This window comes from Alnus glutinosa, chromosome 3, assembly GCF_958979055.1.
Source record: "Alnus glutinosa chromosome 3, dhAlnGlut1.1, whole genome shotgun sequence".
NCBI lineage: Eukaryota > Viridiplantae > Streptophyta > Magnoliopsida > Fagales > Betulaceae > Alnus > Alnus glutinosa.
This window is the reverse complement of record NC_084888.1, coordinates 1,388,990-1,412,772: the sequence shown is the minus strand read 5'-3', so window position 1 is coordinate 1,412,772 and position 23,783 is coordinate 1,388,990. Positions and strand designations below refer to the sequence as shown.

Here is a 23,783-nt window from a genome sequence, read left to right as displayed (position 1 = left end):
GATGGTTCATTTCTCCTCTTGTAGGACCGAGATCTCTTGAATTCGGTCAGGAAATGAGAGAGGAGATCTGAGGTCCCGAAGTGTTCGGACAGGTTGGGCCTGCACCCCAAGCTGTCTGGGTGTCTGCCTGGGTACCTCGGGTTCCCTGTCTCATTCCCTAGGGAAGTTCAGGGGGATCCCAATCCTCTCTTGTATGAGTTCCAGCTAATCAGGGAAGTAGTGCTTGCTGCAACAGCACAAATCTTCTATGTTTTTTTCACGGGTTCAAGTGTCTCACAGTCACAGCATTGATTTAAAAATCAAAGGAAGCTGCGTTGGGACTTGTATCTCCTTGATAAAATTTTAAAAAAAATTAAAAAAAATTAAAAAAAAAATGCTATACACCATATTTTTGTTTTATCTCACTTTGTTCATGTGCCAATGTCAAATAATTCTTTGATTTTTTTTAGAGAAATAATAACCGAGCAGCGTCATCAATAAATTGAAATATAAATGTAATTTCTACCATTTCTCGTTCCTCGTTCGATCAACAATTTAAAGCACAAAAAAATGTCGTTCCAAACAAAATGAATACAAAAACATAGACGTCGCAGCCCTTGCGAACCCACCGATTCCCTCGACCTCTAGTCATTTGACTGAAGAAAATGAGGAATGGTTCAGAATTTAGGACAATGGGAGCGTAGACTTGCGCAAGAGTCGAGACCAATCCATTTTCACATACCTTTGACTTTCTGTCTCAGATTGCCAACGACTTCCACATGTAATTTGCAATGGCAGAGCCACCGGTGAAAAAAGGGCGAATTAGGTGAGAATCGTTTTGATTTGAAACGACTAAAGACATGGACAAAAAATAAAAGACGAATACAAAAACAAACAACTCGTTAAAGTTTGCTGACGTGTTTTGGGGTATATTTTATTTTTTTTTGTTTGAAAAGTCAATCTAATGTAAAATAAAGGTGAAAATTGTTTTTATATTTTTAGGTGTGTTTTGTATTTGAGTTATTTGTTAACATTTTTATTTTGAAATGAAAGGAAAAAAAAACAAAAATTTAAACAAAAAGGAGCCTTTAATCCTTTATCCTTTTACGATAGAATTGCTTAGATTTTATCATCTTAATACTTATCATTTTTAAAAGGTTTTTAATTTGTAATACTTCACTTGATATATATGATAAAATCAAAAGCATTTAATTAAAAATAATAAGAATCTCTACAGTTAGCGTGGTGATAGATTTAGTAACTAAGAGTATTAGTAACATATGTTTAATAGGTGGATTCTTTTCTTAAATATAAAAAAGTCACCCACATTAATTTTTCTATATTTTTCTTAAACTCTTACGTAAGTATAGTGTTACCCAATGAATTACGGGAAATGTTTGTTGGGGGACAGTTTTACCGTCCCCCAACCAGCTATTTCAATTAAAAAAACTATTTTTTATAAAAAATAATTTTTTTACCAAAAAAGTGGCTGGCAGGGAACAGTAAAATGTCTCATGCCAATCAGGCCTCATGAATTATATAATAATAAAAATGACAAAAAGTATGAAAGTAAAATAATAATAAGAATAAAAAAAAAGTATTTAATTAATATAGATAAATATAAGTGAATTTATTGTGAAATATATTTTGATGTGAATGTTAAAAATAATTTTATACTCTAAATTTAAATTTAGAAAAATAGTTGAGTGTATATTGCTGGCTCTAACCAAGCAAGCCAGGCAGGCCGTCTTTACACTAGTTGAGCCCCAGTAAGAAGCAGCCCATCCCACACAACGCTGTCGCTCCGACCCTCACTCGCAAGCCGTGCAATGAAGTGTCCGTACTGCTCCTTGGCGCAGGGGCGGTGCGCCACCACCAGCTCCGGCCGCTCCATAACGGAGTGCGCGTCGTGCGGGCACGTTATTGAGGAGCGGCAGTCCCAGCCCCACCACCTCTTCCACCTCCGCGCACAAGACAACCCTCTCTGCCTCGTCACCCCCGACCTGCCCCCCGTCGAGGCGCACCACGACGAAGAGGACCCATTCGAGCCCACAGGCTTCATCACCGCCTTCTCCACCTGGTCCCTCGAGCCCAGCCCTCTCTTCCTCCGCTCATGCCTCTCCTTCTCCGGCCACCTCGCCGAGCTCGAGCGCACTCTCGAAACTTCTTCTTCATCATCGTCATCTTCCTCTTCATCTTCCACGGTCGTCGTCGACAATCTGAGGGCGTACATGCAAATCATCGACGTGGCCTCCATTCTGGGCCTGGACCACGAGATATCCGACCACGCGTTCCAGTTGTTTAGGGATTGTTGCTCCGCCACTTGTTTGAGGAATCGGAGCGTGGAGGCGCTCGCCACTGCCGCTCTTGTCCAGGCCATTAGGGAGGCCCAAGAGCCCAGGACCCTCCAGGTACATCAAATTTCACTCTAATTCCCTATTATTTTCTTTGTGCTTGTTTTTATTGGAGCTTTTGGAATTAATTTGTGCAGTGGAAACTGATTTTGAGGAATGTGAAGCTATTTGCTTGCTCTTTCACATTATAGTCTATACACATTTTGTGTGTGGTTAGATTGGGAAAATAGGGCTGGGATTTTTCATGTGTAGAGCTAAGGCCTTTTGGGGAAAACAAAGATTGCGATTCATGTTGCCTGCTTTGAATTGCAGAAGGCAATAGTTCTGCCTCGGTTTTTTTTTTTTTTTTGATGAATAAGTAGAAATTGATATTAACAAAAAGAATAGTACCGTACAAACACCGACAAAACCAATTAAACCACAAACAAAACAGAGGAAACCTCTGTAAACTCATCTACCAACTAACAACTAGATTAAACCAAAACATTAACATCAATGTTCCAGTTCAAACACAAACTAATATTTTCCAGATTCTTCTTAAAACTTCTCTTTCCCGAAACTCTATACCGGACTTCCCAAATGATAGATTTTAATATTTGTTCTTCAATTTTGATCTGTCCTCCATGCCGAATAGCATTACGAGCCTTCCAAATTTCATAAACGGTGGCACTTAGCACCAACCGACAAAGAACCCCTCTCATGGCCTTCGTCTTCCAACTTCGACACCCTTCCTCAAGAATATCCTCCCAATCATTTGGAGGATTTGGTATATTACACCGTTCCATACAAGTTCGCCATAAGCGAGAACAAAACCCACAACCAAAAAATAGGTGATTTCTACTCTCTGTACCATTCCGACAAAATACACAAGCAGTGTCTCCCTTATACCCCCATGCAAGCATTCGATCTCCAGTTGTAAGTCTATTCTTAAACACCAACCAAAAAATAAAAGCCTGCTTATAGATGGAGTAAGAGTGCCAAACCAAAGGCCACCAGTTGACACAGCTTCTCTTAATTCGGAAGTGGTTCCATGTATCTGCACTAACATAAACACCAGAACGGGAGATAGTCCAAACAGGAGAATCAACAATACCCAAGTACACTTCTGGAAGTTTAGTTTGAATTTCTACAAGATCTTCAGAGCGAGCCGGTCTCCAACACCATATACCATCCTTCAAGACAGAACTTAATTTGGCCTCCAAATTGCTACAAGAATCATACACAATTCTGAAGCCAAACTTCTCCACTAAGGGACCAAAAGGATGCCAGTTATCCATCCATAAATGGATATTTTCTCCAGTACCCACCTCAAATCGGATCAAACCTCTAGCCAAATGTTGAAATTTGAGGAGCTTTCTCCAGCACCATGAACCATTTTGAGGGGTAGAAACATTCCAGAAACTCTTCCCCTTCAACAAATAGGCTTGCACCCAAGCCACCCACAAAGAGCCAGACCGAGCAAACATCACCCATATATGTCTCATAATTGCCGAGATGTTCCAGGACTCCAAGTCTTTCAATCCCAAACCTCCCTCCTTCTTAGGAAAACAAACATCCTTCCAAGCCACTTTTGCCTTTGCATTATCCTCAACCCCACCATTCCAAAGAAACCAGTTAAAAACTTGGCTTATATCCTTGAGAACCTTCTTAGGAAGGATAAAGATACTCGCCCAGTATACTTGGAGACTAAAAAGCACAGAGGACAACAACTGCAACCGACCCGCAAAAGAAAGTTTTTTGGAAGTCCAAGAGTTAATCCTGCCTGTAATTCTATCAACAAGAGCCTTACAATCCCCAGCTGATAGCTTTGAGGAAATCAGAGGGATCCCAAGATATCTGACCGGGAGAAGTCCTTCCTTCATCTGCAGATCTTCAAGCAAGAGTGCCCTCATTCCATCAGAAACTCCAGCACAGAACAGTGAACTTTTAGAGGGGTTTGCCTTCAAACCTGAAATCTGCCTCGGTTTTTTGTCAATTCTTTGAAAATTTACTTTCATATCGTTTTGTTGGCAAGAAAAATGGATTGTTCACACCAATGATTATTTGTTTTGCATATGGTTCTATATCTTAATGGGTTGCTTGCATTGATCCTTCTATGCATCCTTGGCGACGGGCATTAGTTCCATAAATGATATTTCTGTGCTTATTGTATTAGCTCATCCTTTTTGTGTTTAAATACAATAATTTTTATTTGAAGTCCTCACAGTTAAATGCATTACCCATTTGTAGATGAAACCAGTTAATCACTGGATGGGTTAAGCGATAACATAGGATGTGCATCATGGAAACATTGGCAAGGAAAACATTTTTAATTACTGAATTAGGGCCACACTAGTTATACATGTTCTTGCACCATATGAGATCATCTTTTTTTGTATATTTCTTTTAGTCCTCATGAGAATTGCACTACAAGGCTGCATTATTTACTGTTATATGCCTGAAAAAGAATCAGTGGCAAGCAGGCTGTTGTAAGTGCATGCACTTGCATGACTAGTGATAGAGCTAATTCCTTTACTTCCATTATTCATCACGAGCAGTGAGATTATTTTCTGTTTAGATCTGGGTGTTTGCTTGTATTAAAACGTTAATGAGGCAATTAGTCCTTGGATCATCTTCTCCTCCATTGTGAGGTTGCTTGAGCCTTATGGAATGCCGTTTTCAATCTTTTTTGGCTGTCTTGGATAATGCCTAGTAGTGTTGTTGACTTGTTTGCTTGTTGGTGGACTAGTGGGAAAACTCAGAGTGTTGTGTGGAAGATGGTGTCTTCCTGTCTCTTGTGGTGTCTTTGGAGGGAAAGAAATGACAGAAGTTTTGAGCATCATGAGAGATCATCGACGGAGCTTGAGTCTTCTCTTTTTTACTCTTTTTACTTGGACAACTGCATTTGAAGCTCCTTGGGAGCTTAGTTTTCATAATTTTCTTGTTCTTTTCTTTCTTCCTACCTAGGCGTTTTCTTCTGTATACTCCTTATATACTTGAGTAGCGCTTTTCGCTTTTAATAATAATTTGATTACTTATCCAAAAAAAAATGAGACAGTTATTGCTGGAAAGGACTCTAGTTGCCAACCTCGTGTTCTGAGCCACTATCCATTTGCTATCTTTTGACTCTAATGCCATATTCTTGTATGGCCACCTACGGATTTTGTACTTTGATGGTTGTTAGTAGGACTGAGCAAAACCCGCAGAAACCCGCCCCGCCCCGCAGAAACCGCCCCAACCCTCCCCGCAGAGCCCAAAACCCGCACCCATGGTGCGGGTTTTGGGGCTGTTTTTGGCCCCCCCGCGCGGTGCGGGGCGGGTTGCGGGGGGGACCCTTGAATTTTCTCGGGTCCCCGCCCCGCCCCGCATATTTTAAAAAAAAAAAAAAAAAAAAAAGAAGAAGAAAAGAAAAGAAGGAAGAAAGCGCCAAGCGGCACGGAGAAAACCTAACCCTATTCTGTCTGCGGCTTCTGCCTCTTCCTTTTCTTATTCTTCTTTCCTCTTCTTTTGTTCTTCAACTTCTTCTCGCCGAGTCGAGATACACAGAGAGAGATCGAGAGACTGAGGAGACTGAGGAGATCGGGAATCTGTTGAAGAGAGAGAGATCGAGAGACTGAGGAGTGAGGAGATCGGGAATCTGTTGATTCTCTGTTGAGTTGCGCCGCCCCCAGTCTCCCATCCCAGCATCGGCTCACCTAGTCACCTCCCCGCACGGCACGCACGGTCCGGCACAGAGCAGCAGCAGCCAGCGCCCAGCAGGCCACAGCAGCTTGATACGTTACAATTTTCCCTTATTTTAAATCTGATGCTTCCATTGATTTTCGTTGTTGATTAGTGAGGGTTTTCCTTTTTGTTTTTCATGAGTTTGATTTGAATCTGTAAATGATTTTGGGTATGGATTTCCTGTTGGCCCTGTGAAGATTCGGCCGTGTATGTTGGGGAAACCGTATGTTGATTTTTGGTTTGAGTTATGTTTTGGATTTGGGTTTCTAGCTGGTTGTGTGGTTCAGCCGACTATGTGATGTTTTGGATTTGGGTTTCTTGTTCTGTTCTTTGTATTTTGCAACCCAGAGCTCTGTTCCCCTGTAAAAAAAAAAAAAAATTGAACACAAGGGTTAATGGGTCACAACCCGCGGGGATCCCCGCATACCCGCGGGGATCCCCGCCCCGCAGCCCCGCCCCGCAGCCCCGCCCCGTGCGGGTGGAAGGGGTTTTCTGCGGGGTGCGGGTTCACTTTGGGGAACCCGCACCTCTGCGGGGCGGGGTCAAAAAATCCCCATCCCCGCCCCCCCCCCCCCCCCCCGCCCCATGCTCAGCCCTAGTTGTTAGTAATAATATTGCTCACTTATTCATCAAAAAAAAAAATGGCCACCTACGGATTTTGGTCTGAATGGGAGTCATTTCCCAGCAAAACAGTTTTATGATTTTAAAACTTGCTGATTTTAAGCCTACATGATGGTGGCCAGCAACTTGATTCCTAGGAATTACTTCTCCACATCAGGTAGATCTAGAAGTTGTTTCATTCCTCTGTCTAGCATGATAGAGAACATCAATAGTTATTGTCTTTTGTCTCATGCAAGTGATTTATATTGCACAAATGTTTCCCAATGGCAAAATAGGGACAGTTTCCTTCACAAAATATAGTAGTGAAGTCCCCAACTTCTCTAAGCAGCATAATAGATCAATTCTTAGTTATTTTTTCAAATTTTTTTTTTTGGTACTTGCTATGGGATTCTAAATTCTTCTTATTCATTTTTTATATTAATTTATGAAGCTCACAGTGGATGGTGTTATTGCAATGGCTAGTCTTTTGTCCCTTGAGATTAGTGAGAACGCTTGCTTATAAATGAATCCTCTATTTTTTGTACTTGTCACTTGTAGTATTTGTTGCCAATTCTTTTTTACTTTAGGGCTTCTATAATTTGGCATCTGTTTGTATATGCCAGGAAATTTCAATTGCAGCTAATGTACCCCAGAAGGAGATTGGGAAGTACATCAAGATACTTGGAGAAGCTCTACAACTAAGCCAGCCCATTAATAGCAATTCCATATCGGTCCATATGCCAAGGTTTTGCACACTTCTCCAACTCAACAAATCTGCCCAGGTACACTTCTTTGAGTGCAGAGTACCAGTTTGAACCTTATCATCAATTTGAATGACTTGAAATTAAAATTCCTGCACTAAAAAATCCTCGATATCACGTGGTGTGGTAATCATACAATAGGTAGATTACGGGGATATTCTGCCAAGAAGATATTGGGAAAACACATCAAGTTGGAGAAAAGGGAATTGTGTTATAATGCATCGGAGGAGTTGTGAGTCTGAAGGGAAAAAAGAAGGATTTATCCTTCTTTTTTCCCTTCAGACTCACAACTCCGATAAACAGGAATCTCAAAATAACTTTTTAATTCCAAATGGTCGCAAGAGTCTGAATCTGATCTTGCTAGTTTCATATCGGCTATTACACTGGAAACCAAACTGTTTTTGGATGTTAGGATGACATTTTTGGTTGCAGATCACCTTCTAGTCCACATCTGAAGACTTCATTAATTGCTGCACTGGCATTTCTCCATTTTTCTCAAATCATCTAGTCAGGTTAATGATGCTATTTTTTTGTTCGTAGGAAATGGTCTTTATTTCGTTTTGCTAGTGTTGGAATTTGATGTGATATGATAAAACTTGCAACTGTTTTACATCGAAGTTCACTCTAGTGAGAATTTTATGCCCCTCCAGCTTTTTATCCTCATCAAATTTGACCGTAGTCCTGCCTGTTGTTTTAGGAGCTTGCAACTCACATTGGAGAAGTTGTTATCAACAAATGCTTCTGCACTCGGAGGAATCCTATTAGCATCTCTGCAGCTGCTATTTATTTGGCTTGCCAATTAGAAGACAAACGCAAAACCCAGGCAGAGATTTGTAAGGTGACAGGCCTCACTGAGGTCACTCTCCGTAAAGTGTACAAGGAGCTGTTAGAGAATTGGGATGATTTGCTCCCATGTAATTACACCCCAGCTGTTCCTCCAGAGAGAGCATTTCCCACAACTGTGATTGCTTCAGGCCGTGCTTCAGCGCCTAAAGTTGATTTAGTTGAAGTGACCCCTTCATCGGACAGAGACAAGCAATCAGAAATTAAAGGTAACAAAACAGTTGAGTGTCCAGACATGGGCCATCCGGCCCGAGCTAAAGAGGAAGCTGAAAGTAGGGGTAACTCTCATAGTGCCTCTAACCCTGTGTTGAGCCGACCACCCACATTCTGGCAACCCCAGGCTCCATTTGTGAATTCTGGTCCCAGGACAGTGGCGGACAAGAATCAGAATCTCTCTCGAGGAACAGACATCAATGAACTGCACTCTAACCATCAAGACTTGGAGCGGAAGGTAGATCAGGATACAAATCATGCAACTACTAATTCCCTAAAGCCTAACCAGCTTGTGAGTCTCCCAACTTCTAGTGGAAGTTCAGTTTCCAGGCAGTTTTGGCCCCCATCTATGTCCGTGCCTCCTCCAAACGTTCGATTTGTTCAGCCACCAAGTGTAGTTTCTGGTTATGCTGAACATCAAGGAGCTGGGAGCCTAAATGGAACTAGAAATGCCAATCAGTGTGGAGATACCTAGCCACATAAGTGGATTCTGTCTTGTTCCTATGGTGTATAATTAGGGGTGGCAATTCGTGTTTGCATGTCAAGTTTAGGTCATGTCGAGGCATGGGTATAAGATTGTTTAAGTTAATCATAATCTAACTCATTTAATTAAACGGGTCAGACCCTTTTAATTCTAACATGCTAATTTCGTATTATATTCATGTCGAATTTACAGTTCGTGTAAAAAATTGTCAGTTTTAATGTATATGCCTCTAAAATATCATAAAGTTTGTTATGAGCAATTTTAATTCTTTTAAGTTGTCAAAGCAAGTGCATTGCCGAATTGAGAATGTTATATGGTCTAACAAGGCTAATTTGTTTGGTTAAGTAGGGTGCCGTCAGGTTTATGATCTCAATCACATTTATAGCTTTTACCTGTTTGGTCAAGAGCTTCAATGCACTTTTTTTCTAGAGTTCATATTCAACAAAACAACTGCTCTAAGATTAGTTAATACTTTAGGAACAAAGACAATTGCTTAAGGGGTTTATTGTGAGTTTGGAAAAGAATATGATGTAATATTCTTCTCCATCTGAATTGTATCAAATTCGGGCAAAGAATTTGAGAGGATCCTAATCCATTTAAGTATTTAATATTTCGTTGATGGAAGTTGTGTATTAGGGAAAAAGAATCGTCTTTGACTAGATTCTCTTTCGAAGTCGTTTTCCAAACTATTACAATTAATTTGCAATTTTTTTGTTGGAAATAAATAATAATACGTATGATTTGTTGAAATATAGGGCCTTTGATAGCAACTTTAATAGTCACATCTGAGGCCACAAGCTATGCTCTTTTCCAATTCAACTTTTGATTTGACACTTTTGTGAAAAATCTCTTGTACGTCTTTGCCGCTACTAAAGCCTTCTTTTAGATTGACATTTTTAATAATTTCTTCTTTAAATTATTAGTAATTTGAATATTAAATGTTCGAATAAATAATCGAATAATTTAAAATTTATTTGTTACAAGTTGCTAAATCCACCAAAAAAGTTAAAAATGGCAAAAGAATATTTCAATTTTTAATTTTTTTTTAAGAGAAAGGTTAGAATTCATTCTAGTGTTTTTTTAGAGTCCTTTTATACTAACATGACACTATATTTTTAATAAAAAAAATTACAATTTAATTTATCTCTTATATTTTTATTAAAAATAAAATAAAATGCCATGTTAACATAAAAAAATTTCAAACTTTTTTTAAAAGAAACTCTAAGATTTCCCTTTTATTAATGCATATTGCTTGGTTGGCTTATTATTGCGAAACAACACTAATATTCAAGTTGTGAAAGGGACACACGTACGCAAAAAGAAACACAACAAATGTCTTGAGTGAATCAGTTCTTTCCAATGAATAAATAAATCCGCACCGAAGGTATTACTTATTAGTTAAGGATTACACGTCAATATTAACATCGCATTATAAACTAGCTAAGTTTTTCTGAACCATCTAATCATTGAAATCAAATCGTCCAAAATTTGTAGTAATGCAGGCTTGTTAGATTAAAAATCCCGGTCCAAATTGTAGCTGATTTGGATAGACAGTCAATCAACTACCCAAGTAGTTTATGCTCTATGAGAGTCCTCTCTCATTAAGAGCTCAAACACGTTGCAAATCCCAATCCATTGTCATTCTTGTTGTGAATTTTAGGAAATAACAATTCAATTCACTATTTAACATTTTTTTTTTTTGGATAGGTGTTCAATTTAGTGTTTTGGTTCATATCATTGCATTATTTACATCCGAAGGGCTCAAAATCTATAAAATCAAATTTCCTCTTAGAAACAAGATTTTCAAGATCTATATTGAAAATCATAAAATCCATTTAGATTTAATAAAACACAAATAAATTGATGTTTAAGGTATCTTACTGATTAAAAAAAATAAATTAATCCGTTAATTATTGGATGGAAGAATAAATAAACACAACTAAGCTCCAAATTGTTTCCATTTTTCTTTCTCAAACCAAAACATAAAAATGAAAAAAAGAAAAAAAAGAAGAAGAATGAATTTAGAGCAAAGTGCTAATCCGTTGGTCCGTAGATATCGTGGTAAACACGTAATTCACTCAAACAATAGTGGCATATCTCTATGGACCCCGATATTTATACCCAAAGGAGACGTGTCGGACTCTCTCTCTCTCTCTCTCCCCATCTACCTAGATCCTTCTCAAAAACAAACACACTAACCCCAAATCTAAACCGTCCATTTATCCACGTCATCGATGCGTGCCTCTTCAATCCGACGGTCCACGCTCTAGCAGTTCAAACACATTTCAACTACACGGGCCAACCTCAAACCCCGAACCCTAGCCACGCACCCTGAGCCCCTTCTCTCGAGCTTTATCACGACTCGCCTATTCCAACCAATAGGAGGGAGAGAGAGAGAGAGAGAGAGAGAGAGGGGTCTATTTGTGCCTTTGAAGCATTTCGAACTTGCAGAAGAGAGTCCGTACATCTGAAAAAAAAAAGAAAGAAATTTGGGGTTAAAAGTCGGTGAGAAAGGATAGTTATTGGGTCTTGAAATCGATTTTCATATCTACGGTTAAGATTAGGGCTCGGGTTAGAGTTAGGGTTAGGGTTGTCTTACCAAAAAATTTTGGTTTCTTCTATGAATAAGAAATTTCTGGTTCGTTTTACAGGGAAATTGGCTCCGAAATTGTCTCTCCATGCTCTGAAACGATTCGTTTAGGGAGGTATTGAGAAATTGGTGTATGAGATATAGGGTTTCGTATTTGATGGACGAGATCTGGGAGCGAGCCGTGGAGACAGCGCTAGACGGTCAAACGGACCACGCCTCGGCTCGAACGCTAACCCTAGACGGCGCCGTAAAGTGCGTGCAAGGCCGGCTACCCCCTCCGAGCCTTCTAGAGAGGTTCCAGAACCTTCAGCACCTCTCTATCGCTAACATCGGCGTCTCGTCGCTCGAGCAGTTCCCTCGACTCCGGAACCTCCAGAAGCTCATCCTCTCCGACAATAGGATCGCCGGCGGCCTCGAGTTCCTAGTCGAGGCGGGCCTCGACTCGCTCCGAGACCTCGACCTCTCCAACAATAGGATTCAGTACATCGAGGATCTCGCCCCGCTCGCCCAACTTAAGCTCGTCTCGCTGGATCTCTACGAGTGCCCAGTGACTCGCGTCAAGGACTATCGATCTAGGGTTTTTGGATTGATCAAATCGTTGAAGTATTTGGATAAGACGGACGCGGAGGAGAATGAGCGGCCGGAGTCCGATGACGAGGAGGATGAGGAAGAGGAAGAGGAGGATGATCCCGGGAGTGGCGAAATTGATGGTGAGGATCGGCCGTATGGGATGAACAACGGGCACAGCGAGGGGCCTGAAGGAGTTGTTGATGTCGACGAGGATGAGGACGAGGAGAGCAATGCCGATGAGGAGGAGACCGAAACGGCTAGGATAGTGAACGGGCCAAATCATCAGTCCAACGGGTTTCGGGTTGAGCGTGTGGAGGGAGTGAATGGTGATGAGGATTTAGACGCTGATGATGATGAAGACAATGAATCGGGGGAGGAAATTGATGAGGAAGAGGGTGAAGATGATGATGTGGTTGAGGTGCACGAGATTGAGGACAGTGATGATGAGGAAGATGGGGTTGATTATGATGAGGAGGACGAGGACGACGAAGAGGATGACGAGGATGAAGAAGAGGAAGTGGACAATGACGAGGGGGATCTTGCAGAGCCGGAGAGTACAGGGCAATTGGCGAGCACGGAGGGGGAGATTGATGGACACGAGCAGGGTGAGGATGTTGGAGATGAGGAGGATAACGGTGAGACTGGGGAGGAAGAGCAGGGTGTTGAAGAAGAGGTAGAGTTTGAGGACGAAGAAGAGGGTGAGGAAGAGGTGAGATTCCCTTTTACTTGCGTGCAAATCAGCTTTGAAATCTCTGGCATTTTTTTTCCCTCTAACTGACGTGTCTTTATTGCTAGTTTATGCGTCTTATTTTCTAGTTGCTACTGATATTTCTTGTTTGGATTTGTTGATTGAATCGTGTGTTAGATTCGTGATTTTCATATAATCTTCTGCATCTGCAAGATGAATTCTATTTCGGTGTTGATTTGCTCTTGCTCTCTTGCGATGCTTGATACCTGAAAGTATTTAGGAAAATAATTGCTTAAATAAGATAATTGCTACTCTTGTGTCTAATGTGGTTCCAGCCCTAGCTAATGCGTAGCACATTCATCACTTGATCTGAGTTTTATATGGTACTCGAATGCATATTTCTATTTAGTGGATAAAAAGGTTGTTAAGCATATTCTGCTTTGCATTCTTCAGTTGAACTGTTTTACGTTCTTGTTAGTGGATAAAAAAGTAAATTTTGAATTCACTGCAACTTGATTTCACAATATTAAAATATCGGCTGGCAGTAAACAGGTTTTGAAATTTTCCCCATTATTCCTCTCGATACCAATTGTGTTGGGATGTTTTTCATGATGTTTTAAGTTCTTCCTGTATCCAGAAAAAGAAAAAAAGAAAGATTTGTTTTTCTAACTTATCTTTTTCTGACACAGTTTTTCACTTGTGGTGAAGCTTCATAATTATAGGTTTCCACATTATTGATTATTCCGATATCAGTAGTTTTCCTTGATCTCAATCTTCCCTTGGTTTTTCAGGTTTCCAATATTTCACGATATATTTGGTCAAACATAGTGTTATATTTTTTTTTTATAAGTAATATAAAATTCAATAAAAAGCGCAGAGGGGCGCAACCCTAATACACGGGAAGTATACAAGAGAGCCCCTAAACGGGAGGAACAACTAATAAATTAAGAAAGTCCACAAAAGTAGAAACACCTAGGTGGCAAACATAGTGTTATATTTTAGATGTTTAAAGTCCCGACAGTCAGTTTGTTGTCATGTTTCGTGGTAAGATTTGTTTTGTGGAATCTTAGACAAACAAAAATGATGGTTATAAAGTTGCTGAGCAAATTGCTTAAAGCCAATTTTGTCAAGTGTGCTTCAATTTCAGCTGCATTAGAACTTTTGAATTGATAATGGAGCTGTCTTTGTACACCATATAATGGGAAATCACTGTTGATCAACATGGGTAGTTATTAACGTCCTTCTGGTGTCGATCTGTTTTTAAATGTGGACTTTTTTACTCTGATTTCTGAACTTGCATGTTTTCGTTTAATATTATTCAATTTTGTCCAATACATATTTGTTACTGTTGTGGATGCATTCGCTTGTTCATGTTCGGTGTATTTGATTTGTTTCATAATTTTTTGTATTTATGGAAACAAAAGTGCAGTAGTATATTTTGGTACCATGTTTCATCACTCAAGAGTACAAGTTTTCCTTCCCATTGTCAGCGTAAACCATTGACTGCTTTTGTACGTTATTTCAATTTTTGTATTTAACTATTTGCAAGTTCTGTTATGATTTTTGGTGATATTAAGTAGTTTTAATTGTTAATTTGAGTTTTGCTCAATACTGAGATTATTTCTTTGGATTTTCTGTTGGTAGTCGGTTATCTTATGATGGATACATTCTTCTGTTAGTTTGAGGTTTCCTCGGTTATTGAGATTATTCGTTGAATTCCTGTTATATATTTGAAGTACCATCCTATAATTTATGTTAGATTTTTTTTTAAATCTATCAACTCACAGAAGTTTGTTTTTATGTCAGGAAGAAGACTGTGGTGCAGGCTACTTAGTTCAGCCAGTGGCACAGGCTGAAGAAGATGATGATGGAGGTAGTGACATCGAACCAGTAAATGAAGAAGATGATGCTGAAGAGGAGGAAGAAGTTGAAGATGATGACGAGGTTCAAGTGCTGCCCCCACCCTCTTCTTCACACCTTAAGAGGAAAAGGGATGAGGACGCCGACGCCGGCAAGGATGACAATGGTGAGGATGATGACGAGGAAAATGACGGTGACTACAGCAAGTCATCTAAGAAGCACCATTAGCGCTCAGCTGTCAGATCTCCTATGTTAATGTTATGTTAAATGTCTTTCAAATATGGAAACAGGTGAACCTCACATTAGATGATAGTTTGGTTGGTAGTAGTATGGTAGTGATTTTGGCCATCTTCTTGGACAATTAGTGATTTAGTTCAAAAAGTCGTTAGGCTCATGTCCCCGCTAGCTATTCTGATATAGCCGTTGCACCTTGTTTTTCAAATGACAGTTATGAGCGGTTCACCGCCCATGATCAGAAGGGGACTAGTAGGAGGTGACCAAAAAAAAAAATTCCTGGAATTTGTTTTTTTCTTTTGTTTTTCCAAGCAGTTTTCGGAAAAAAAAGGGGGGTTGTAAAACGCTTGTAGATAGTTACTATCTTTATGTTTTATTCAATCAAGTGGAGTGGGCTTGAGCTTTTCCTGTCTTATGACGTGTTCAGTACTGTCTTATTTTACATCTGACGTGTAATATTTGTAGGTTGCTTTCTATATATTTATTGTCCCAGGAAAGGCCAGGTGGCAATAAGATTTATTTTGGTTTGATGGGGAAGGATGCGGTGCAAATACCTCCTGGTACTGGAAACGTTGTGATGATGGATCGTGTGATATTCGTTCTATACACTAGGAATCTATCATTGATCCAACGGTTTAACGTCGTCTCTCCTCTGTTTAACCTTTGCGGGCGAAGCAGCTGAACTTTTTGTGATTCCATTGGATGGTATAAAGTCCTAATCCAAATGCATGTGGCAGTCAATTTATTAATATCTATTTCAAGCGAGGCCGAGTGCTCGACTCACTTAGCCAGGTCAAGCTCCAGCTGATCTTCTCTTTACTGACAATTGAGAAGCCTTTTTTACGACTCTTGCGACCCTAATCCAGCTGATGTTAACTAAGCTATCTATTTTTTCCTGAGCAGTTAACTGATCGATGATCTATCTGTGTAATACGGTATACCCTGATCCCCGTATAGAGGATCTGGATTCTCTGCAATTGCTAGATCATTTGTTGTCTGATTTACTAATACTTTCGACAGTAAATATAAAAATTAATATTAGAGGCCCTTCTGTTTAAGTAAGTAGGTGAGCAGTTCAAAATTTGCTCCCTTTATTGGATGGGGTTATTGAGCTACAAGAGCCAACAACTTTAATAAGCAAATAGGTGGGCGGTTTAAAATTTGCTCCCTTTATTGTATGGGGCTATTGAGCTACAAGAGCCAACAACTTTAATCAGCTATGCTCGCCAAGCTAACAAGCTGTTTAGTTGGTTTTATAGTTTTTACTATAATTTACTTACAAATTGGCGTACTTACAATTAAATTTAATTATTTGTTGGTTGGTGTAGTAAGTGTAATTTAAACGGTTAAACTTACAAATTAATATGACAATTCATATGACTTACAATTAAATTTAATTATTTGTTGGTCGGTGTAGTAAGTATTATTTAAACGGTTCACTTACAAATTAATATGATAATTCATATGAACTGTCACCTCACAATTAAATTTATTTGCCCGGCAGTCGATATACAAAGTAAATTATCACATCAACATATAATGTACTAATGTAGTAATGCTTGATAGTGATTAAGTTAATTTGTTTTATTGGGATCCATCCAATTAAAAATTAGAGTTAAACACATTTTTAGTCCTTAAGTGTTGACAACTTTATTTTTTAGTCTCTAAGTTTCAATTCGCATCACAGATGATACCTCAATTTTGGAAAAAGATCAAATTAGTACTTCAGTTAAGTTTTCCGTCCAAAAACTAACGGTCTACCAAAGGTTGACACGTGGCGCTATATTAAAAAAAAAAATCTTTAAAAAATAAATAAATTAAAAAATACTAAAAAATTAAAAAACAAAAAAACAAGGGGGTGGTTTGGCCAAAATGGGGGTGGCCGGCCACCCACCCCCATGGTGACCAAGGGGCCAGCCACCTTGTTTTTTTATTTTTTAAAGATTTTAAAATTTTTTATATAGTGTCACGTGTCAATCTCAGAGGTTGACTCATGGCGAACTGTTAGTTTTTAGACAAAAAACTTGACTAAAGTATCAATTCGGTCTTTTTCCAAAACTGAGGTACCATCTGTGATGCGAATTGAAATTCAAGAATTAAAAAATAAAGTTGTCAAAACTCAGGGACCAAAGATGTATTTAACCCTAAAAATTATTCAAAACCTATTATTTTTTTCAACTTTATTTTACATTTAAGGGTTAAACACATTTTTGGTCCCTGAGTTTTAAAAATTTTATTTTTTAGTCTTTAAGTTTCAATTCGCATCACAGATGGTATTTCAATTTTGGAAAAAAACCGAATTAATACATCGGTTAAGTTTTCCATCCAAAAAAAAACTAACAGTTCGCCACATGTCAACCTCTGAGGATTGACACATGTCACAATATAACAAATTACAATTTTATTTTTTTTTTTTTAAAAAAAAAAAAAAAAAAAGAGCCACCCCCATGACAAGAGAAAAAAAAAAGAATAAGTGTTTTGGCCCTTGGGGTGGCCAAACCACCCCCAGACCGGCTGGCCTGTGGGTGGCTGAGCCACTCCCGTGGCCCTTGGGAGTGGTTTGGCCACCCCCAAGGACCAAAACTCTTGATTTTTTTTTTTTTTTTTTTGTTCTTATTTTTTCTGTCATAAAATAATTTTTTTAAAAATTTTTTTATATTACAACACGAATTAATCCTCATGGGTTGACACGGTGGCAGACCGTTAGTTTTTGGACTAAAAACTTAACTGAGTTATTAATTCAGCCTTTTTTTTAAATTAAAGTACTATTTGTTATGCGAATTTAAAACTCAAAAATTAAGAAATAAAATTTTCAAAACTCGAGACAAAAAAAAAAGAAAGTATATTTAACCCTACTTTTAATGGTCTCGATCTCTTTATTAAACGGAGGGGGATGAATATAAACGTATTTGATAGACTCCACACTCTTTGACTAATGAACACCGTATTTGACTTCCTGCCAAAAACATATGTGTACGTGTGGATAAGGTGCCACGACTAGTAACCACTGATCTTGCTTTATGTGATACACTGATGATTTGAAAATAACTAGCAGGACTGCCCCTCTCTCTCTCTCTCTCTTTCTCTCTGCGGAAGAAAATTTGTAGGATTAGATTTAGGCCAACTCTCTATCTTGGGAACCTCAAAGATGTTGCTATTGTCACCAGCATCAACTAACTCCTTACCGTCACTACGGAGTAACTCTTTCAATTTCAGACATGGAAGAGCGAGATGGCATGCACCACTCAAACTCTTGGGCATGGCAAAAGAGAGCAGCGATAGCGGCAACGGCATTACAGAGAAAGCTGCAATAGCTGGTGGCTTGGTCTCAACCCCAGTGATAGGCTGGTCCCTCTACACGCTCAAGACAACAGGATGCGGCCTCCCACCGGGGCCAGGGGGCTCGATAGGCGCAATAGAGGGCGTCAGCTACCTAGTTGTTGTGGGAATTGTAGCTTGGTCCTTGTACACCAAAACCAAAACGGGTTCGGGTCTGCCTAACGGTCCTTTCGGGTTGTTAGGAGCTGTTGAAGGTCTATCGTACTTAACTTTGCTTGCCATTGTCGTTGTGTTCGGGTTGCAGTATTTTGAGCAGGGTTATATTCCCGGCCCTCTCCCAGCTGAACAGTGCTTTGGCTGAGCTCTCTCTCTCTCTCTCTCTCTCTCTCTAGAGGATAATGTGGTATCTACGACCACTACAATTCTATCCTTTGTCTGTGGCTACGTTTATCTGTCATGATAATTTTCTTTACATATATGTTAATTTTCTTTATATATATATATTTCTCATCTCCGCGCTAAACATCTTGGCTTGAAAAACCTTCGAGGCTAGGTAATAAGAAGCACGATATATATGCCACAGTGGATGCACGTACATTCTACTTATTATACTTTTTTGAGAATATTAATTAGATAATTAAATTGAATTTATCCAATAATAATCCAAATGAAAAGAGCTTTCATGGCCCAAAATTACCTCAACAGGCACATTCTTAATTATTCTTATATATGGATAGACCGAATCAGGCCAAGTCCAAATGGACATTGGTACAAGCAAATTAAGCAATAGAGAGACACTGTGGGTATAGTATTCAAACCACTGCCACTTGAACTCTTAACGCTCTTTTATTCTCAAGAGTTGATAGACGTTTGCATAACGGAATAAGGGCTATAGAATCAAGTCAATTATCATATAGATCGACCTTCTCTTTAACCAAGCGTGAAAAAACACTCAATAAAAGAAATACAATAAACTTACTCACGAAGTACACATCATTTTAGTAAGATATTTTTCTTCTGCAAATTTCCTAAGCTAATTATTTTTTCCAACCAATACTTACTTAAGCATCTAACTTAATAACCTCCGCTAAATTCGGACGGAACACTTTGTACTTAATCTTCCCAATTTTTTGCAAATTCTCTTTATTTAGGACTTGGTGTGTAACCAATTGACTCTTCAATATCAATATTTGTTGTTTTTTTTTGTTAGTTGCTACCAATATTTGTTCCATTGGGCTAGACTGTTTCTGAATTCAGATGTAAGATTATCCTCTTTCAGCCTTGGGGCTATAAATTTCTTGTAGATGTCCATTTTCCCTACGCGCGCTACCAAAAAACAAAAAGGCAAAAAGGGGCAATTTTAATTTTAATTTTTTAAACAAATAACTCAAAATGCGATACACTTTTTAAAACACAAAATACATTTTATAAACCTTTTCACACCTATTATTCTTGGAGTAGACAAAAGCCAAAGAGATAAACTAAATTCTTTTTATAATTCGAAATTATTGTTTTATTTTCTGCCTGCATAGAATTCCTAGCTACCATATCTCAAATAAAAAAGAAAAAAAAGAAAAATCAATTCTATTATAGTTAAAAGTTTTCTTCAAATTGGCACGTGTGTTTTAAATATATGTGAACCACATAAAATTTTAATGAAAACAAATTTCTTTCCAACTCAGTTGGGTTCCAAACAAAGTGCAAGGTTTTCCTTGTGAACTCCTATAGCTGGAGTAGGATAGTGATAGTCCTCGGCTAGCATATAATATTCCGAAATCCAAACAGACTTCCTTTTGCAACAAGTCAAGCTGTGTGTCTTTTTCCTTTGTGTCTTTTCGTATTATAGGGAACCCCCGGACAATTCAAATCTCTTATCTCTTACTCACTCTCTCTGGCCGTCTCGATCAAAGATTCTTGCCGATCGAAATTGAGGTGCAGTCGCTGATATCAAATTTATGATATTATTTTAATATTTTTCTGCAGATGTTAGATTTTCCATAATCATGAAGTTAATCGTGATTAGCACGCTCCTTTAGACTATTGCATCGTTTGGATAAAAATTGTATGTGTTATTTTGCTGTTGTTCACTTTTCTTAACGAGAAATATTTGGATTTTCCAGTCTGATCATCGGTATGTAAACTATTTGATCGCGTAAAAGGGATCTGTTTATACGTGTCATCACTACGAGGGCCTGTTTGGTTGCAGAGAATACGAAGGAAATGTTAACAAAATTTTAGGTTCTTTTTGTTTCTGAGAATAACCAGTAGAAATGAACAAAAATCAAATTAGACGGTGCCAATTAGTTGCATTGAGTTCTGCTCCGTGATTTTTTATTTTTTTCAGTAAATTTTAGTTTTGGCTATTACATATTTTTCTTTGTATGTGTAGTTTTGTTTGGACTTGGATTATGTTTTCTGAGCTCGTAAATCGTATTACCGGGAATCAATCGGAGTTTGAACGTTCTTGAAAAAGTAAATTTTCTTAATTCCAAACCACTCCTTACTCGGTGGATCTCAACCTACAAGAGGCAATGTTGTGGAAACAACCATTCGTGGTGTGAAAATAGGGCCACCTTGTTAAGCATTAATTAGTGGAAATTTTTATTGTTAAGTTAGGTAAAACATGGTGCAATTTTTATGAGGAACAATGAGTACCTAAAGAAGGCAAAGTTTAGTATAGAACTGAAAATTTCTAGCAAATTGATAGTTCTTTGTGGTTTTTTTCTTTTGGAGTAAGCCAATCGTTTTGAGTTCTAAGTAGCCCAAAATGTGCATAGTTGGTGACATTGTTTGGATGGAAATGGGAGTAGACTGATATTAACAAATGGGCATCTCGGGTGTTTGATGTAGAATTTCTTTTTGGGTTTTTCGGGTGGTTTTTTTTTTTTTTTTGGTGTCCTTTTTGTATAATCCCTATATGCTTAGGGGCGCCTTTTACGCTTTTCTAATATATTCTGCCTATTACCTATCAAAAAAACAAATGGGCATCTCCGTTTGGGGTTGGATCATCAGCCCTGGTGATGGCTTCCCTTACTAGTAAAGGAAACTGGAAGGGATATGCCTCTTTTTTCTATTAGCGGGCGTCTTTCTCTACTTTGATTTGGTGACATTGTTTGAATGGAAATGGGGGTAGACTGATATTAACATGTGGCCAAATAATGTCGAGCAGAATCTGACCAGTTTGTAATTTTGTTTAGAAATAGATAATTATATTAAGTTCGTTGTCTGATGAGAATTGAATTCGGGTATGTTAGTATGTATTTCTAATGTGTTCCAATACTTTGAAAGAGAAATGATTGATTTTGCTTTCTAAGTATGAAAGACAACTGCAAAATGATTTGTTCAATTCATGAATATGACTTGCAGAGCTTTTCCATAGAAAAAAAAAAAAAAAAAAAAAGAATTTATAGGTTTTTATGATGGGCTGTATTTCCTTATTGAAATTGTGATTCATCCATGGCATTACGGAGTTGTTAGTTTGGAAATAGTACCAATAAGGAATTTCCATGACATGGTCAAGTAAATAATTACTAATATGCATGATGTTTTACTCATCAACTTGTTTCTGAATATTGCATGCTGCCACAAACCATATCTTAAGTCACCTATTGGTTTAGCTGTTGTGTAGAATACTAGTATTGTTGAATAGGAGGTAAACATTGAAGCAATTGAGAGTTTGCATATTGATTTAGCTAACTTATGAAACATCAGAGTTCAGCATTTTGAGAAAAAAAATGAAAAACCAAAAACCAAATCTATACTGTGGATATGGAAATTTGTTGCTTTTATGTCTGCTCTCTACATTTCTTTTCCTTTTTTGTTAGATTTATTATATCTATGTAATTTTCCATTTTACTGACAAAAACTTCGATGTGTTGCTACAGTTCAATAACTGAAAAAGAAATTTGATAAGAGGTTTAATGGATCGAGGAAAGAGATCAAATAACATCATTGCAAACAGAAACAACAAGATATACATGGACCTCAAAGACATAATAAGGGAGCACACCCTCCCTTTTCTTCCTGCTAAATCACTTTTCAGGTTCAAGACAGTTTGTAGGGACTGGAAGCTCCAGATCTCAACTCCTTTCTTTGCCCACAATCAGTCAAATTGTTTCCATGATGTCTCGGGCTTATTTTGTCAATCTAGTTCAAACCCACCTTCATTTATCTCCCTTGACCCAAATTCCTATGGTGTTCCAGACCCATCTTTGCAGTTTCTGCCTGAACCAGTTGACATCAAGACTTCTTCCAATGGCCTACTATGCTGCCAGGGTCACACTGGTGACAAGGCCTACTACATCTGCAATCCTGTTACCAAGCAGTGGAAGAAACTCCCTAAACCCAATGCTTATCATGGGTCTGACCCTTCCCTTGTACTGATGTTTGAGCCGTCGTTACTCAACTTCGTTGCTGAGTACAAGCTCATTTGTGCTTTTCCATCTGCTGACTTTGACAATACATGTGAATTTGAGATCTATTCCTCTGCAGAAGGATCCTGGAGAATTTCTGGTGAGATATACTTTGGTGCCACAAAGCTCATTCCTAACTCAGGTGTCCATGTGGATGGAATTGTTTATTGGCTTTCAGAGAGTAGTGGAATTGTTGCTTTTGATCTCACCATGGAGCGGTCACAACGCCTTTATGGTCATAATGGCTGCTTGGGTGTGATGAATGGGAAGCTTACATCAACCAGTGCTTATAATCAGTCACTAACTGTGAGTGTGCTGTCCAATCCCTACACAAACACGATGGCGATGAACAGCAGAGTCAAGGCTTGGGATACAAAACTTACTGTCAATATCAACAACAGCTCGGAGCTTCGCGGAGTTTCATTTTCAGAGCTTCATGGATTTTCATGTCCTGGATCTATGTCATACAATAGGGGAGCTGTGCTCTTTGCGAGCGGGGATGTAATCGTGTTTCGCAGCCATAAAACGCTTTACTCATACGACATGAAGACTAAAGAATTTGGACGACTTAGCGGTGAAGCTGATGATGATATTAGAATCATTGCTTATGTGAATAGCCTTGTTGAAATTTAGTTTGGCTCTCTTATCATATGTGGCTACCTCATCTGCAACGCTGTGTAGCCAGAAGATGACACGCTGGGGAGTTATATTAGGTGGTAATGGTTTGTAACTTAAATAATAGTTGGGGAAATAATTTTTGGGCTTTTGTGTTCGTAGAATTTTAGCTATCAAATTTGGCTGTGTTTTTGTTTGACATCTTGCTACTTTCGGTCTTTTTGCTGCAGAATACAAAATATATCTGATTTGGGGTTCAGAACTAGGATGAGAAGTAAATGAAACAATTTCATGAAATTGTTCAGTTTAATGGACCTTTATTTTAGGCGGCCATGTGCAGGACCCCGCACTCTAGGCTGCTCAAGGCAGGGAATTCTGTAGTTGGATTGGTATTTTTAGGAATTTGCTGCGCAAATTGTTAGGTAACACATGTGAGTTCACATGGAATTTACTTGCTCGAGTAGGTGGTCAGATAGTTAAAATTTATTTAGATAAATGAGTTTACTCTCTTATAATGTATTGCCTAAATTGTTGGAGATGTTAATCCAATGTAGCTCTTCCCTCTTTTAAGTTGCAATTTGAGCAGTACATAAACATTG

General features: G+C 38.6%; 4 protein-coding genes across 4 annotated transcripts; all 4 read left to right on the top strand.

Annotated features, from left to right (window-relative positions):
• Nucleotides 1–1,721: 1,721 nt before the first annotated feature.
• On the top strand, nt 1,722–9,180 carry LOC133864239 (plant-specific TFIIB-related protein 1). Its single transcript, XM_062300525.1, has 3 exons — nt 1,722–2,390; nt 7,259–7,417; nt 8,094–9,180. Exons 1-3 carry the CDS (start codon nt 1,809–1,811, stop codon nt 8,925–8,927), a joined length of 1,575 nt encoding a protein of 524 aa, XP_062156509.1. The 5' UTR covers nt 1,722–1,808; the 3' UTR covers nt 8,928–9,180.
• Nucleotides 9,181–11,249: 2,069 nt separating this feature from the next.
• On the top strand, nt 11,250–15,291 carry LOC133862570 (acidic leucine-rich nuclear phosphoprotein 32-related protein). Its single transcript, XM_062298404.1, has 2 exons — nt 11,250–12,805; nt 14,591–15,291. Exons 1-2 carry the CDS (start codon nt 11,660–11,662, stop codon nt 14,870–14,872), a joined length of 1,428 nt encoding a protein of 475 aa, XP_062154388.1. The 5' UTR covers nt 11,250–11,659; the 3' UTR covers nt 14,873–15,291.
• Nucleotides 15,292–17,900: 2,609 nt separating this feature from the next.
• Nucleotides 17,901–18,661, top strand: LOC133864511 (uncharacterized). Its single transcript, XM_062300864.1, has one exon. The coding sequence runs from the start codon at nt 18,027–18,029 to the stop codon at nt 18,516–18,518; it is 492 nt and encodes a 163-aa protein (XP_062156848.1). The 5' UTR covers nt 17,901–18,026; the 3' UTR covers nt 18,519–18,661.
• Nucleotides 18,662–19,956: 1,295 nt separating this feature from the next.
• On the top strand, nt 19,957–23,446 carry LOC133864249 (F-box protein At5g07610-like). Its single transcript, XM_062300534.1, has 2 exons — nt 19,957–20,089; nt 22,042–23,446. The coding sequence occupies exon 2, from the start codon at nt 22,078–22,080 to the stop codon at nt 23,200–23,202; it is 1,125 nt and encodes a 374-aa protein (XP_062156518.1). The 5' UTR covers nt 19,957–20,089; nt 22,042–22,077; the 3' UTR covers nt 23,203–23,446.
• The last annotated feature ends 337 nt before the right edge of the window (nt 23,447–23,783 follow it).